General features: G+C 42.8%; 1 protein-coding gene across 1 annotated transcript; it reads left to right on the top strand.

Moving 5' to 3' along the window:
* The first annotated feature begins 335 nt into the window (after nt 1-335).
* Nucleotides 336-11,930, top strand: mmp14b (matrix metallopeptidase 14b (membrane-inserted)). Its single transcript, XM_063462309.1, has 10 exons — nt 336-916; nt 7,215-7,363; nt 7,446-7,568; nt 7,665-7,972; nt 8,434-8,595; nt 8,780-8,940; nt 9,063-9,201; nt 9,298-9,448; nt 10,075-10,190; nt 10,302-11,930. Exons 1-10 carry the CDS (start codon nt 818-820, stop codon nt 10,790-10,792), a joined length of 1,899 nt encoding a protein of 632 aa, XP_063318379.1. The 5' UTR covers nt 336-817; the 3' UTR covers nt 10,793-11,930.
* The last annotated feature ends 5,906 nt before the right edge of the window (nt 11,931-17,836 follow it).

Below are 17,836 nucleotides of genomic sequence, written 5' to 3'. Positions count from 1 at the left end.
AGGGAAAAGGCTGCTTTTGGCTAAAGAGATGGCTTTATAGATGATTGGTTATTATCACATATATTCATGGAAGCAGATGACTGTACTGACAGATCACACTAAAATAACTAAAATCTTGAATACATTCCCAGATAAACTTTTGTATTTTGTCCTTATTTGGAACAGCTTGAGCTGCTCGCTTCTGCAAACAACAAGTTTCCTACAGTTTAGGGCGCATTAACGCTTTAGTCCCCGTGCCAAGTCCGATGGGTCATCCGGTTGATTCTGAAGGGGCGGGCTTATTTCGGAGGGGGGTGGTTCACATCGCTTTACGTTCCAACTAAAGTAGGCTATCAACTACCACGTCTGCAGAGGAGAGAGGGGGTCAAAATAAACCGACAAGAAAGATAGGACAGGAGGAGTAAAGACGGTTCCATCAAAGTCGGCTGCAACATCGGGAGCAGACCGCAAGCTTAATTTGGACATAAACGCACCGCTTGCGGCTCCAGAGCCCCTTTACACAGTTCTCGTTTCACGTAACGTCCGATTGTAATCTTGCCAATTCACCAAAACACGAGAAGAATGTACATGTTGGAGAAACACGTCTAATAGTTTAAATCGTCCTGGCAACCGGTTGCACAGGGAAACAGTTTTTTGTGTGTTTTGCGCGAAGTTGATCTCGCTGACGTCCAAAGTTTTGCGCATGGGATGCTTCCCTCCCCCACACAGATAATGTTCTGACAAAAGAGAGAGAGAGAGAGAGAGAGAGAGAGAGAGAGAGAGAGAAACCTTCCCGAGGACATCTTCTTCGTTTGTTAAGTTTTTTGAGAATTGACTGATGGCACCTAAGCTGAAATCGGTAGCCCGGCTGCTGCTGCTGGCGGTGGTGTGGGAGCTGAGCGCGCAGGGAGCGACGGAGCGACAATTAAATCCAGAGGTGAGGAAAACATGCAGAATGCAGAACTAAAACCACATAAAGTTTGAACGCGCATCAAACGATTACAGTTAGATAAATATAAACAGGATTAAAACTGAATGAATACTCCATAAAGGCATAGCTAATGTACACTTGGAACATGTATATCGCCTATAAATACACTCAGAGTTGAGAAATTAAGCAAAACAGTTAATAATGTTAGACAGATGTGACATATAATTAAAGTTAAGGAGATCTGTTACTATCTATGAGTTAATAATAGATAGCATATTTTCTTTATTATTATATTCATCTTTCAAATTTACGTGGAGCTTGTTTTTTATGGCTCCTATACAGAATTTGTTAGAACTTTGCATCCTGATAATTTCTGCAGCTGACTGTTGTTGGCACAGGGATATGGGAAATGGGCTCTGACCCTGGGTTAGAGGAAGCAGCCCTTAATGATGATAACGCTCGTGAAAACACAGAAATGCTGAGAGGGCAAAAGCAGCGGAGCCAGAGCAAAAGAAATGCATTAGATTGTATTGTGGTCGCTGCAGAGACTGAGGCAGTTTTTGTGGGAACGGACTGAGGGATTGAGAGTTGTGGGTGTAATTTTATTCAAAGGGATGGGGAGATGTAATTGTTGACATCTGTCCTGAGTTATGTCTGAGTACAGCACCAAGGGGGGGGGGGGGGGGGGGTTACAGAAAGAAAGAGGTTCTGCAGCATCTCACCCTTTCTCATCTGTGGAAAAATACAACAGACTGAGCACTAAAAGTTTTCCAATTTCTTCCAATAACAGCGCTGGCTACTATCAAGGAAGATACAGCTGAGATTTTTCCCCCTGCTGTTCACATCTGTTCCTTTCTCGTCTTCTTCTGTATTGTTCTGATCTCATTTGTCTGTTCAGATCTGTTCTTCTTGCAGAATTAACAGCTCTCAAATCCCATAGCCAGAGCAAAGTTAGGAACTTCTGTGTTAATGTTCCAGGAAGTGACTTTGTGATGATACTCCTACACACCTGCTTCCTTCAGTGCCATTAGAAAAAATACGGCGAGGTCTTGCTCACACAGGACATCAAAGAATTCATATTTTGTTACATACAGTGGCGCCTGAAGTATCCTGCCTGTGACCAATGCAGTTATAGCTCAGCTTCATGCCAGTGGAATAATATGGAGCAAAGTTACTCAATTGACCTACATTTAGACCAGAGACTGCAAAGCGCCATCTGCTAAAAATGTAAACAATGTGTCGCCTACATAATTCATAATTTCACTTTCATTCCACACACACACGCTGTGCAGCAGTAAATCTAAGTGATTAATATTGTCTTATTCTGGGAAAGATTTGATTACATTTTGTCAAGATGGGCTTGTGGTTAAGTCAACTCCTTTTAGGCAAGCAAATTTCAAGGAATTTTTTCACATCAGCACATTTTAACAGCCTACGGTGCAGAATTTTCTCATAAAAAAGTGCATTAGCTAACGGTGTGAACCACAAGTATGATAAAGGCCAGATATAAAGTGGATATTTGACCTGATAATTTCAAAATACTAGTATGAAGGTTGATTTTCAACTCCATATTTTATTTAGGATCTATTGTAACTTTGCACGACTGAGAGTTTAAAATAATTCACATTCTCAATTTTATTTGTTACCCAGTTCATCTGCTAGCTGAAAAAACGTCACTTTTAGCTCCTCGCACTTTAAGGGCTCTGTCCTGTTCAGTCAGCTATCTTCTGATTGACTAACTTCCCCAGGCAGAGATGTGTATCTGAAATGCCCATATTAGGGATATCCCCTGGCAATTACATCATAAAGAACCATGAGGAGAAAATAGATTTGAAACCCAGTATTTACAGCAGTCTGAGCTTTTGCTCAACTGGGATTACCTGTGTAAACACTGACCTCATCATTTGAAACTTTGGCCTTGTTAAATATGAGTATGCACTGCTATAACAGGATAAAATAAATAAATAAGGAAGAGCATAATAAGCCTCTTTAATTAAAGCGAGTAATGCTGCAGATCATCTTGCCTTCGGTGAAGAACTTCAATTAATTAGATGAACATGTCTTGCCTATTTTATTTCTTCGGAAAATAATAAGTCATGTAAAACCCAAAAAAAAAAAACCCTTTTCTGTCATCACATTCATCAAGAATAGCATCAGTCAACAATGTGCAATCAAATAAGGAAGTTAATGAGGATGATAAACATGTGAAATGTCTGCACCGCAGGAAGCGGGACTTTCCATCGCTAGTTAAGTTATGGTCAAAAAGTGCTTTTTTTTCTTTTCTTTTTTTTTTAACATAAGACCAAACTCTCCATACAGTTGAAGAAATCTGACCTCATATGCTGCCTCCACAAACCCACAAGTCAGCGGGATTTTTTTTATTTATTTTTTTATTAACAATAAATAAAATTAGATCAGTGGTTACGTGTTGGTCAGTGGGTCTGTTTTGTGATGTAGAGGTTGTGTGGACACAATTCATTTCCTGTGGCGTGTGGTAGAGACAGGAAGTGGGCAGCTTGGTGTGTCAGCAACCACCTGCCTATCACACACACACATCTTTTTTTTCCCCCCTGTGCTTGAATCTGCAGAAATGGCTACAAGCCGAGGTCATTCAGTACAAAGAATGACTTCAGCTCGTAGCTAATTGTCATGAAATTGTCATGAAATGAGATGATGAAAGCGAGGCAGGGAGGACACTGAGGAGCCTGTCGCAGACCAGAAAGGGGGCTATTGTGGAGATGGGAGTGATGCAATCTTTTCGGAAAAGACGGAAAATGAAGCAACTGTCCAACTGTACGAGACAGGATAAAGATCATAGTTGTCATGCACACATCCTGTGTGAGTGTACTGGATGTCACACTCCCTCTGTTCCCAAAGAGAACAATTAAACAGGTAACTTTATACTAGTCCCATGCTGGACTAGTCTTGTTAGTCGTTTAGAGGAAGCAGGAGTGCATTGTTTCCAGGAAGCCATTGTTTTAATAATCAGCAGTGGGTGGTCTTTCCTTGGGGAAAGGTGTAAACTGAAAATAAGGTAATGTTCAAAGTCATCATCTCATTTCCTGTAACTAAAACAAAGAGGCCAATTTTTTTTTTAGGATAAAATTCTTCCTTTTTCCTGGGATTGACTGACTCCTCAAATGACACTGGCAGAGATGAATTTTTCCACTCTTGTGTCATCGGGTCTTTCTGGTGTTGGCTAGAGAGAGGTTGTTTAATAGACACCAGCTGGGGGATTACACACAACCAAAGGGGTTTCTGCTCGTGTGTGCTCAGGAGCTGTTGGCCAGAGGGGTCAGAGAGGTTGTAAATGCCGTCCTGAGTCAAGAGCATAGCAGGCAAATGTCTATAAAGTAGAGGAAAAAAGAAAAAGTTAATAAAGTGTTGGAAGGATCCTACCCACAATAAACTCCCTGAAGTACACACGGGCGCGCGCGAAAGGCCCGTAACCTGCTGTTGCACGTAAAGTGGGAGTCATAATTTCATACATTTAAGACATGTGACAGAATATCACAGCTTTCTGGATGGAGTGGGTGGATATGTAATGATGAGCTCTCTTGCCCTGTGTGTGCTGTACACTGAGCATGCCTCAGTTGGACTCCCATCGCTGTTGACCAGAGTTTCTTTCCATTGGCCTTCAGTAAACGGAACAACTGACTCGCTATGCCTTCTTCTCCTCTTTTTCTCATCCTATGCAAAATGAGCACACTGCCTAGAAACATCCACAGCAAACATTGTCTGCTTCTTGTAGGTCTTCCATTAAACAATAAAGTCAGTCGCTGCACACGAGTGAGCTTTGCATCAAAGTGCTGGACTGGCAAGGTTCCCTTGCTCCCTACTTTTTTAAGTCTGTGCACGGTTAAATATCAAGGGGTGATGACTACATTTAACACAACTGCTTCCAGGCATCAGTTTAAAGTGTTGCTCATCACTCAAATTGTAGTAAAATCTATTAAAATGGACAGCCTAACACTAAGTCAGTTGTCACACCTCCATGTTTTTCCATAGTTAACAACAAGTAAAGGAACAGGAAACATGATATCATTTGAGCTTTGAAATCATTGGTAGTAAATAAGTTGATGTGTGTGTGGAGGGGGAAGAACAGCTGGAAACCACTGCTTCACATCAAAAGACTGTATTAGTTTGGACTATCCTTTCTTATTCTTCTCTAAATACTCACCACTTCCTCTTCCTGCTGCTGTTTTAGTTGCTCCACTTATTACCGTGGGCAAAAATAGCGTGGTGCGACAGTGAATAAGACTTTGTCAGAGTCACCTGTGGGACCTATGAATGAGGCGTGGGAGCCTTAAAGTTAAAACAAGTGTTCGGTGTCATTCAACAGCAGTCTTTTGACTGAGCCGAGGGCAAAATTGGGCCCTTTGTAGAAAAGAAAACAGGGAATGTGTGAACTGGAAGAATATGGTTTCGAGCTCAAATCAGGCCTTAAAATCTCTTACATTTGTGGCAAATTATCCAAGTTGCTAATGGTTGTAATGGTTGTATTTGACTCTGGTACAAGCAAAACCTTTATTTGTTTATCCCAGCAAACTGCAGGCGTTTCATTATGACCGTTAATTACAACCTCTAAATCCCACTAGCCTTCATCTTTCCTTCCTTGTGCTCCTCTTTTTCCCGCTCATGCGACCGCGCTGTAACAGTGACTCTTTATGTGTCCACTGGAGCTCCATGGGTGAGTCAAGACGAGAAAGGGCTCATTCAGGAGTAAAGTCTAAACACGTAGACCTCCATGTCTCTCTAGGACAGACAGAGAGGCAGAGATCAGACTTGCAACTGCCTCCAAAGCTGCCATTCAGCTCTGGGCCAAACAGTTAAGCTGAATGAACATCAGGGGCGTCAATACCGACCTAAAGCCCAGAGTCGGACAACCACGTCAGCACATTCACTTACTGTACATTTTCAGTGGAAAACTCTAAAATAAGGGAGTTGATTTATTTAGCTTTAACTGTGTTTAACATCCATTAGCAGCAGCAGATAGGCATTAACAACAATAATCGAGCGGCTCAGGGTGTGGTTGTTCATGAGTATTTACCCTCAAGTCTGTGGGTTTTCCATAAGAGAGGGATGAGGCAGAGGAGAAGGGGTGGAGTGAAGAGGCGAAGACAGAGACATGAACGTGGGGGGAAGAGTTTGACTTTGAGGTTTGGATGCGACGAGGAAGAAATTCCCAGTTAAATTACTGACTGACTTTACTGCTTGACTGGAGACCTCGACTGAGGTTGCCCAAGGCCTGAGTCTCACCCTGGGACACTCCCTATCTTTTTCTCTTCTGTTTTCCCAATGTCCTTCTCTGCACATACTCTACAGCAACTACGCCTGTAATTCTGAATCCAGATGAAATAATAGATCCCGCTAAGCTGCAAAGTCACGTCAAGCTCTGCCAAACAAAGACAAAAGTCATCAGCAGCTCCAAACCATAAAACGCTTCCTGAACGTGCCACGACAAGCTCACAAAGTCACTGTACAGCAGAATATCAGAGCAGTCTTGGTTTCCACCACGCTCACAATAGACTCAGTGTTATTTTTCGTCTCTTGCTTGAGAGGGAAGGAGTTCAGGAGAAGCTATGTGGGAGAGGTGCGTAGCAGAGCTGTCGGCACCGGTCCAAATGTCAAACCAGCACCGCAGGCAAATGGGTTTCCAGGGGAAAATAAGGTCAAGTTTAGCTGAGAGTGAGGGATTTGGAGCACCAGAGAACTCGGTGACCATCATAATATGCTCTCCAAATGCTTTAAAAAACCGCTTTCATTTATGAATTGTACAAACTCGATGACTTTAGCTAGAACTGATGTAGGTACAGAATAACATGAGTTTTAAACTTTAACTGTGTCCTCATTCAGTGTCTGTGTCAGGGTTTTGGACGAAACCTGAGCCGTCCTTGTCTTAAGCTTTTTTTGGCTCCTCAGGCCAGTTCTACTTTCAGTCCACACATACTGGAGAGTCCAGTGTTGATGGTTGAATAGCTTTTGTGTTTAGTCACGACATGGAGACGTGCCAGTTGCTTGAAAGTGATGTTGCTCCCTCTGGCTACGAGATACAAAAACACATAGAGAAGTTATTTAAGAGCTTATTCTTGCTGTCGGCGTGGAATGTGTTTTCATCGCAGTCGCAGGAAAACATCCTGTTCTCATATTCCCAGTAACCAATGATAAATATTTTCAGGTGACGTGCGGAGTGTTTTTGTGTCTGTTTTTCATTTTTGTTTCTTTGCTAAAAGTGGAATTTCCTTGCTATATTTTGCAAGACTTCTCATCGTGTTTTCCTTTTTTATCCTGTTTTGCACTGCAGTCATGGCTACAACAGTATGGCTACCTTCCCCCAGGGGACTTGAGAACCCATGCCCTTCGCTCCCCAAACTCCATCTCCTCCGCCATCGCTGCCATGCAGAGGTTCTATGGCCTCACCGTCAGTGGTACCTTTGACGCAGACACCGTCAAGTGAGTATCACGCAGTGTCGTTTTTTTCAAGCACATTTAAGCGTACGTTGTCATGAGCGCGGTGTGTCTTACTGTCTGGCAGGGCCATGAAGCGACCGCGCTGTGGGGTCCCTGATAAGTTTGGTGCTGAGCTCAAGAGCAACCTGAGGAGGAAGCGGTACGCCATCCAGGGCCTGAAGTGGCCCAAGACAGAGATCACTTTCTCGTAAGTCACAGAGTTATGAAATAAACATGAAGCAGCCTGCAATTATATCTCTGTAAAAAGGAATTAACTGTCTCGCCTTTTTAACACACTGTTTAGTATACAGAACTACACCCCAAAGGTGGGTGAGTATGAGACCTACGAGGCCATCAGGAAGGCCTTCAAGGTGTGGGAGGGCGTCACCCCGCTTCGCTTCCGGGAAATTCCCTACAGCCACATACGGGACAAAGTGGAGGAGTTTGCTGACATCATGATATTCTTTGCTGAGGGTTTCCATGGTGACAGCAGCCCATTTGATGGCGAGGGGGGATTCCTGGCACATGCCTATTTTCCTGGCATTGGCATCGGTGGAGACACTCACTTTGATTCGGCTGAGCCGTGGACAGTTGGAAACCGGGACCTGTTAGGTAAAGTTTCATGTTGAAACTGAAATTTCAATAGATGACTAATTCCTAATAATTTTGACTAATTCCCCAAAACCTGACACAAGAAAAGCTTAAATGTTGGGAGGGGACCTCTCTGACTCTGTTTTGCTGTCAAAAGCAAAACCTAAGCCGTGACAGGCCCCAGCTTGTGTTTGTACACGTCAGGCAGTGAGTACCTGTGTGCGAAAATGCAGCAGACACACAAACTGCAGCGTCAGCTCCTCGAGTCTAACACATCTTCACATGAGCTGCTGCTGATTTTATTTTTAACTACTTGGTGTCTAGTTGTGTGCTTCTGAGTCACTTGAAAATAAGGAAACAGCACTTTTTCCTCATTCTCCTTTAGGACTCTGTCTCAAAATCCTCCCACTTTATGTCTAACACTTTGGCCTAATTTTAAAAAAGTTGTTAAACTGTAATTTTTCTTGTTGATGTTGTTTCAGGGAATGATATTTTCCTCGTTGCTGTGCATGAACTTGGTCACGCCATGGGTCTCGAGCACTCTAATGACCCCTCAGCCATCATGGCTCCGTTCTACCAGTGGATGGACACTGAGAACTTCCAGCTTCCAGATGATGACCGCAGAGGCATACAGCAGCTTTATGGTTTGTACAAATCACAATTAATCATTATTATTCTACACTAGGGAAAAGACTAACCTGAAACATTACATTGTAAATTACAGCATGAGTAACAGCTTTCCAAAGATGGATAAAAACAGATTATTTTGCTGCTTTAAAGTTAAGGCTTTGCCGTTTAAAGAAATGTTCGATGTCCTTACTCACAAAGGGTCAGGCTCAGGTCCACAGCCCCCACCTGTAACACCGCGTTCACCTTACAACCCCCCCGATCCCCCATATTCACCTGACAAGCCTCGCTTCGGCCCCAACATCTGCGATGGGCACTTTGACACCATCGCCATCCTCAGGGGAGAAATGTTTGTGTTCAAGGTAAAAAGCTGCTGGAGAAAGTTTGGGCCATTTATAGCAATATCATTTATAGATTGTTATCTTGTTGTCTATGTCATCTTGTAAGTTTCTGAGAATTTTCTTTCTTTTTTTCCCCCTATCAGGATAAGTGGTTTTGGCGGGTGCGTAATAACCACGTGTTGGATGGATACCCAATGCCAATTGGTCACTTTTGGAGGGGGTTGCCCACTCATATTAATGCTGCTTTTGAAAGGGAAGATGGGAAATTTGCTTTCTTTAAAGGTAAGTCTGGCTTTAACATATCACAGAGAAATTGTTTTACTATTATTATGAAATTAAAAAAACATCTCTCGGGTCCTCGGTTTTATTGCTCTACAGGAGACAGGTACTGGGTGTTCACCGAATCAATTCTTGATTCTGGCTACCCCAGGAGTCTTAAAGAGATGGGCACAGGGCTTCCCAAAGATCGAATAGACGCTGCTCTCTACTACACCCCCACCGGACAGACATATTTCTTCAGAGGAAACAAGTTAGTCATTGTCCGTTTTGTGTGTGCATGTGTTTATCATATGCAGAAGCTTTAAAAGTAGGTGATTACAAGGAAACTCCCCCTGACATCACCGCCAGTAAAAGATATGTTTTGACCATATGAGGTTAAAACATGTAAACTCAAACACTTACCATCCAATCCAAATCTGCCTCTCAGTTAAACAAGAAAATTCACCTTGAGGGAACTGTTACGCTTGCTGAGCTTTTCCATGGGTATAAAAAGTGGATGACATGTGGCAGTCAAATTGTAGTAGTCGGATTATAAAGTGAATATAGTTGCGTACGTTACTGCACTTTTCCTAAGACCTCAGCTCGCGGTCGTTTTGGTTCTAGAAGAGTTCGTGGTAGTTGAGCTGCAATGTCAACTGTAACAGTTTAAAGCTATCCAAAACTAAACCCAAGTCTATGTCTGTTCTCAAGTCCAACCGAGTCGTGTATTTAGTTTGAGACAAGTCCAAGATAAGTGTAATGTCAGGTCTTTTAGGAAGAGCCAGAGTCCATCCACAACTGTTCATGTGGGTAAAGAGGAGAGTTTCTAGCACTGGCCAAATCATCAGTTCACCATATCTCTTTTTTTCTACATTTCTCCTCTCGTTTCCTGTTTAGCTATTACCGTTTCAATGAAGCGTCCCAGACAGTTGACGATGGCTATCCGAAGTCTATTAGCGTGTGGCAGGGCGTTCCTGATAACATCAAGTCAGCCTTCATGAGCAAAGATCAAGGTAAGGGTGGCATGTGTCAGATTATCTAGATTATTCATCACATCTTACTGTGACTGGATAGTTATTGGTACATGTTGTTTTTTACTTACACGTCTTTCTTCCACCCTTCAGCGTACACCTACTTCTACAAAGCCAACAAATACTGGAAGTTCAACAACCAGGTGATGCGGGTGGAGCCTGGATATCCAAAATCAGCCCTTCGTGACTGGATGGGCTGCCCCAATGAAGACCCCAAGACAGACGGAGGAAGAGGCGGAGGTGGACATGACAAGGACAAGGAAAGGGAGAAGGAAAGGGAGAGAGAAAGGGAGAGAGAGAGGGAGCGGGAGAGGGAGAGAGAAAGGGAGAGAGAGAGGGAAGACAGAGACAGAACTAGAGATAGAGAGAGGGACAGAGAGAGGGAGAAGGTGATTGAGAGGGAGGAGGAAATTGATGTGAAAGTTATTGAGACAGATAGTGGCAGCGGGGCAGCGGCGTTTGTTGTGCCGCTGTTTCTGGTAGTGTGTGTGATCGCAACGTTGGCAGCCTTGCTGTTTTTCCGTCGTTACGGTACCCCCCGCCGACTCCTCTACTGCCAACGATCTCTATTGGACAAGGTGTAGTTAGAGATGGAGGGGCAGAAGAGAGGAGAGAAAGAAGGCGAGAGAAGAAGAAGAAAACGCGGTGGAGAACGTTCGACACAGATAAGGGAGCAGGACAGAAAGAGACGGAACAGGAGAAAGAGCCGAAGGAAAACTGTCAGACTTGCATTTTCAACTCTTCTTACCACTTCCAGATTCCTTTGACTCTATCTCTCAACCACTCAGCCCTTTCCATTTTTCTCCTCTCCTTTCTGACTCTGCCTCTCTTCTCGCGGTTACTGACGCCAGCTCATTGCTGTTTGTTTTAGCCTTTTTCAATGTCATATTTTTAGTTTTTGTCAGTGGTCAGTGTTTGTGTTCTCGTGAATTTTCCACTTCGAACCTGCGTCTTCATGACATCCATTTCAGCATGTTTCTGTGCGTAAGCAGACGCCGTTGTTTCATCGGTCGGCCAAGTGCCCTTTTTTTAATTTGCACACCCTCACTTAAACACAAAATCCTGGAAACCGCGGCGGCACAGTCATCTGTGTTTCTTAATCTTCCGGTAAAGCAACATGTCAGGAGCCAGCAGGGACAATAAAAGGGAAACATTAGCTTGCATCCTTATGAAGCATGAGATACACTCCTATCAGAGTAAAGCAGTAAATGCAACAGTGTATTTTCTTTTTTTTTATATTAATGTCTTTATTGTTATTATTATAAATGATGTTGTCATTACTATTATGACTATTACTATTATTGTTGTTGTCGTCCACCATGTAAAGAATGTTTTTTTTGTATATTGTCATTAAAAAGTCCTGCTGGACAGTGACATACAGTTTTGAAAGTGGCCTTAATTTTATACATGTGTGAACAGTGAATGGGGAAATGGGGTTATGTATTCTTGAAACTTGATTGTTTTTTTTTTATACCTTGAATCCATCTCAAATGAAAATAAATTGAAGACCTGAAAATGACTCCTTTTTGTCATTGTACTTACTTTTGTACAGTTTTTCGAATCATGGTGCTACATTGCTAGTCAGGGGTTAGATTAACAACAATAATAATAATATTAGTGACAGTAATAATGATGACCATCTAGCCTTCTCAATCAGAACTGTGTGTGTGTGTGCGTGTGTACTCACTTATAAACTTTTCGTACAAAAATAAAGTGATTTCAAAAGGCTTCCTGTGCTTTGATCTTCACTTAGTCTTTGATAAACTTTGATAAAATCTTTCTCTCGCCTGCCTTGTTCACCTTTACTGATCATATTGGTCGTTGCTGTTTTGCATCTGGCCTTCCCCAGTCTCCCCGGACCTCCAGGTTTCTTGTTCCCCGACCGCACCACTCTGCTTTACTGGGGCTCGGAAACTGGCAAGCCAGAAACTGGGTCGGAAAACACGGACTGGATCCAGAGCTTAAGTAGAAACAGGGATGAAGATGACTGTATAAACCCATTGCTGCACAGCAGGAAAACCTATCTGAACTATATAGCTCGAGGGAGAGGGTGTGCATGTGTGTGTGTTCTTGGGTATATTTCTATTCTTATGGGGACCACATAGCCTCTGCAAACGTAGGATGACAAGGAAAAGCGTGCAAAGTCCTCCAAACTCCTTATCAAGACTTTGAAGTTGGAAAAGTAGTTTCACAATTTGATTAATGTAGGTCCTCACAAGCACATTGGCACAAACAAGCACTCATGTATGTTCTGAAAAACTATAAATGCCTGTACTTGTGTATTATCCACTGTGTTTGTGTGCACCCCTGTCCAACACGAGCCAATAAAAGCTCAAACAGCAAGCCTAGGCGTCTCCCCACTCCTTAATGATTCCACTAATGAACAACTGCCATACAGACACGAGACATGCCATAAAGACGACTGACTGCAACAGAACAAGAGTGGGTGAGGGTGGAAGCCGGGAAGGCAGCGCTTCTATGATTTGCTATGATAACAACGATGGGGTTTTGTGCACTTTTGTTTTTTTCCTATTGTGTTAAAGAGATTCAGGGCGCCCATTCTTCTCCACTTCTCGCTGCAGTGTTTTGAAGACCTGGAGCTGAAGAGAGAAGTCACGAGGATTGCTGGGGGAGGAGATGAAGGAGGAGTGAGGATGGTTAAGTCACATTTGGAAGCCAGATATAGAGCAGAATTCCATGCACAACATCTGGAATTCCAACTGCATCATGTGAGCCAGACACACAGCAGGACACAGCAATGAGGGAATGGGGGATGGGATTTTTTTTCTTTTTTGGGATGTGTTTCATTCATTTTAATTTAACTTTATCTAGGTGAAAGACATTAAAAACACAATAAACAAGTGTTATTTGTTTGCTTGTGTTTAAGATTAGTTTCCTCTAATGGATTTTTAGTGTAATATCTTTATACACACTGTTTTACTTGCTCTGCTTATCTTTGGGGTCCTCTTTACAAGTCAGACCCTGAGCTGTGGGTCAACATTTGATGTTTTCTCTCTTTACCCAGCTGACTCTGCAGACTGCAAGAGAAAAGAAATGCTTCAGCATAATTCTTCCCCACAGTCCTCTTTTCTGTGTGTGTAACCGGAGAGCTTTTCTTCACTGTCTGCAAAATGACTTCACAAAGCCCAACAAAAGACCACACCACAATGCCCCGGCCTCTTCCAGCCTTCTCCCATCCTCCAGTGCTCACATTTCACCCATATAAATGCAAAGGTAATTCCTGCATCTGATTCCACTTTGTCTTTTTTTTTAAAGGCTGATCTACACATTCTTCTATCCATCCCCCCATGCCATGTACTATTTTAATCTCCTTCTTTAATTCAATCAAGTTTTTAAGTCAGCAGGTTTCAATAACAAGCTGGCTTTATGTTTTATGTTTCTCCGAGCTGGACACTTCCTGTCCCTCTGTTAGCTGTGTGGCCTAGGCTGATGAATGCAGAAAAACTCCCAAAGAGGGGAAGTCCTGCTTGGACCTATTGTGTTCCATAATAGCCATTACACCATAATTGCGAGTTCCCCGCTGAATGACAAAGAACGATGAGCAACAGCATTCTGCCTGGTAACAAGGATGTGGGCAGAAAGGTGGCAGCTGGTGAGTGTCTATATAGGTTACACATGGTTTTCATTTGCATCAGTTAAAGCTCAGTCACATGCTGCACTTCTCTTACTCGCACACAAACACAAACACACAAGGATTACACAAACAGACACATGGTGGCAATCGCGTCGCTTCTGATCACCACGTCCTTCACCAAAACTCGTCTAAGAATAAAACATCCTGCATTTCCTATTATGTAATCTCCCTGCATCTTATAGGCCTCAGTCACGTAGGCCTAAAGATCTCACTGTGACCCGATACCAGGAAAAAATGTGTATTACAGGTCTGCAGCAAATGGACGGAGGTTTTTGCACGCAGCACCGTACACTTCTTTAAGATCAGCTTCACCTTGCAACTGCCACCAAGCTTTTGCAGACTCACTGGGGAATACTTATTTTTCCCTAGCAACCAGCGGTTGCCAGATGGTCACCAGCCTGTGTGCCTGGGATGTTAGAAAACAATTTTATTGTTTGGAAGATGCCTGTGGCTGCCAGATTGTAACAGAGGTCTAGTCTAAGTTTAGGCCAACTCCAAGCTTTATTGAGTTGCATGTAGGCAAATGCAGACAGAACACCTCAGTCGAGCAGCTTCTTTAGTTTTAAAGCCATGCCTGTTCAGTACCAGTCCCCATCAATCCAGCTGAAATACTGTGAATAGAGCGCAGTCATTGTTGAGGTTATCTACTAAACCTGTGTGCTTCTGGCCAAAAATGTGCTAAAAAGGTCCATTGGTGCTGTTATCTTTGCTTTCCATTCAATTGCTTTCTTGTATAGTTTTATCATACAAAATATGTTGACCTTTAAATAAGGCACTCCGCAGTATTCCCCAGCGGTGGTGCACACAGTTTATTTTTGGTGTACACTGCCAGGGGAAGAGAGATTAATACCTAATGCTTCTTTTTTTTCCCCATTTCAACTCCATATTAATATTCCATTTAGCTACACATGGAGCTATGCATGGAAAAAACTTCCCTTTAAACATATTTTGGCGTTGCGTCAGGCATTCGCTTTAACGATCTTCGTTTACTTGATTGTGCAGTTTTGCCAGACTCTGCCCCATCGGTGCTTCAACATGCCTGTTTGTATTATACTTATCACAACATCTGCACTTTGAAATGGGTGGTTCAAGTCGCTCCGGACTTTCTTTTTTTTTTTTTTATGTCAGAGTGAGGTGCTGTATGGGTGAAAAAAAAACACAGCTGCAAGGAAGTTGAATAATCAACATTTTAATGCACTTCTTATTCTCATGTGGCGTGGTTTTCCCAAGCACTGCAGGAAAACACCTACATCATAGAAGATGCTGATTCAGGCTCTACAAAACCAGACTACCCTCACCCCGACCCAGCTATAGCCACAAGGACCCCCCCCCCCCCACACACACACACTTTCCCATGACACACAAATGTGCATACATTTGCTATCTGAGCTCTTTAAATTACCAAAGTGAAGCAGCAAAACAACCGCAACTCCTTATTCTTCCTCAGTCTCCCACATCTCCTGCAGCCTGCTAATGAACTAGCATACAAACTCATGCTTAGTTTTTCTCTCTCTCTAACTCAGTGCGTCGTCCATCACAACAGGCCACATCTGGTTTCCATAAGCATATACAGTACATGTCATCGCACAGAAGAGGAGGGGGCTGAAAGGAGGCAAGGACTTGAAGAGGAGGGGGAAGGGTTGTGTGGATCTATATTGAGGGAATTTTGTACTTCAAGGAGTGTTAAGACTCTCACAAACCTCTTCTCACATGATATGAGGTGGTCTGGGTCAGCTTCCTGTCAATAAAGAATACAAGGAAACTGCCATCAGCAAGTACGCACGTGCAAAAGACAGTAAGGATGAGGAAACCAGGGGAACGGGATAAAAAAGCAAGAAATGCTCTTTGAGGAGAGTCAGTGAATCACGCAGAGATCAGAAAGGCCACATCAGAAGTCGCCTTTGAAAGGGGAGCCTGGCATTTCTTTGTGCCAAGATCCTAACAGCGGTGGATACGAATACCTTATGTGGTTACAGTGACGAGGGGAGGAGAAGGGCAGTCAGGGGGACTGCTTACAGAGCAAAAACATATTGTTCTTATTGCCTGTTAAACACCGGTAAGAGCGGACTCGCTCAGCTGACAGGGTTTTACCAGTGACCCGACCTCTACGCTACTGTGGTCCTCCAGCTGCTGTTAGCAGCTTTGCAAAAGACCCACAGCTGTAGAAACATTGTTTTGAGTCATCTCTACATATGTGGACACTGCACAGTCCAGCCACTTCACTTCAGATCTGCTGGCTAAAGTTATGAAGCCACGACTTAAACTCAGAGATCTCTGTTCAACTTAGGTTAAAGCAACATTCAGTGGCTTAGCTGCTGATGGCCTAAAAATGGCAGTAAAAGAGGGTTTTTTAGGGTATAGTACTCCATTCCAGCAGACTGGTTGTGGATGAAGTAAAGATGTTCAGCTCAGTTTGGTGATGCCAGTTTTCTGGACAGATCCATACACTGGTTACTGTATAAGATTTCAGTGCTGAGGTAATATTAAAGTGTGTTTGATCAATCAGTATTTTCTATCAACAGTACAAGAGTGAATGTAAACTGTAGACTTAAAATAAATGTCTCCCCACAGTTTACAGGTACTGTATTTTTCGGACCATAAGGCGCATTAAGCGAAACCAAACAGTCAGATAAGTCAAACTTTACTCAGCTCATTCTTCTTGCTTCCGCCACTTGCATACTGCTGATTCATTAATGCTGAACTCTCTGGCAGCGACTCTATTCCCATGTCGTTGCAGTATATTGATGACTAACGTTGTATTGTGGATGGACTATCTCAGTTGTTCTCCTGACTGACGTTTGGTCCGTTTACAGCATCCTGCCATGCGATTGTATTTGTCCCTAACCATCGGGAACCCTCACATGAGCTTTTATCGAGTGGAAAAAAGTTAACATTCATCCTCCAGTTTCACTGTGTTTATGTTATGCTAACATAGCTGTGTCGCTAGCGATCACGTAGCACATCATTATATACCAGCTAGTCCAACTTCAGTAACCCCAGAAAAGTTTAGTTTCCTGTCTTCATTTATGTTGGAAGTGATAGCAGAGCTGTAGGTTTTAATTTTTTCAGAAATCTCTCAGTCAGAACATGGTATATCATGTTTAGGTGGAAACTAGCGAGCTAACTTCCTGCTAACTTCTAACTCCGTTAAATTTAATAGATTGTTTTCATAGATGCCTGGATGTTAAACTTAATTGTTACACCTGGTAAAGGAGCAACGCTGATCATTTTATTAAAGATGACAGAATTTAGACAGTTTTTAACGCTCAGTCACGCCGCAGTGCTCGTTTAACTTTGAGACCTGAAGAAGACGGCGTTTTGGACCCAGGCCAGATCACTCCGCGAGGCTCCTGACTACGGTAGCCGTAATGCTCCGACAATCTATCAAACAGTGCGTAGCTTTCCAAAGTCGTACTAAAACATTTTTTGACAGATTTTTGAGTGTACCACATAAAATTGGTTCGAGGTCAGTAAGCACAACCAGAATTCATACATATGGCCACCGGATTATAAAAAGCACTGTCGATTTTTTTTTTTAGAAAATTAAAGGATTTTAAGTTCGCCTTATAGTGCGAAAAATACACTATGTTATTTAATCCAGTGTTCAAAAGGCTGAAATGATTTTTTTTAATATTTTGGCCAGTACTGCAGACCCGCCCCTGAGCAAAAGCAGCAAACACATTTGATAAATGGTTTTGAAAGTATATGAATGAAGACATTTAAGATTTCATGTCTAGTATTTGTGAGCATTCCATTCCATTCTTTAAATATATTTAACTGTTATACTATTCAATCTGTTTCTGCGGAGGTACTTGAATGCATCAGATGTGTACAACTTGGACTTAAAATTTTTTAATAGAAAACCTGGGCTGTAAGCTGGTATGGTGATGTGAAGCTCCTAGTTTGAAGCCCAGCTGAGGCTGTGTGGAGTTTGCATGTTCACCCTGTGTCTGTAGGGGTCCTCCCACAGTCC

This window comes from Pelmatolapia mariae, linkage group LG18 (assembly GCF_036321145.2).
Source record: "Pelmatolapia mariae isolate MD_Pm_ZW linkage group LG18, Pm_UMD_F_2, whole genome shotgun sequence".
NCBI classification, from domain to species: domain Eukaryota; kingdom Metazoa; phylum Chordata; class Actinopteri; order Cichliformes; family Cichlidae; genus Pelmatolapia; species Pelmatolapia mariae.
This window is presented reverse-complemented; position numbering and strand designations above follow the sequence as displayed.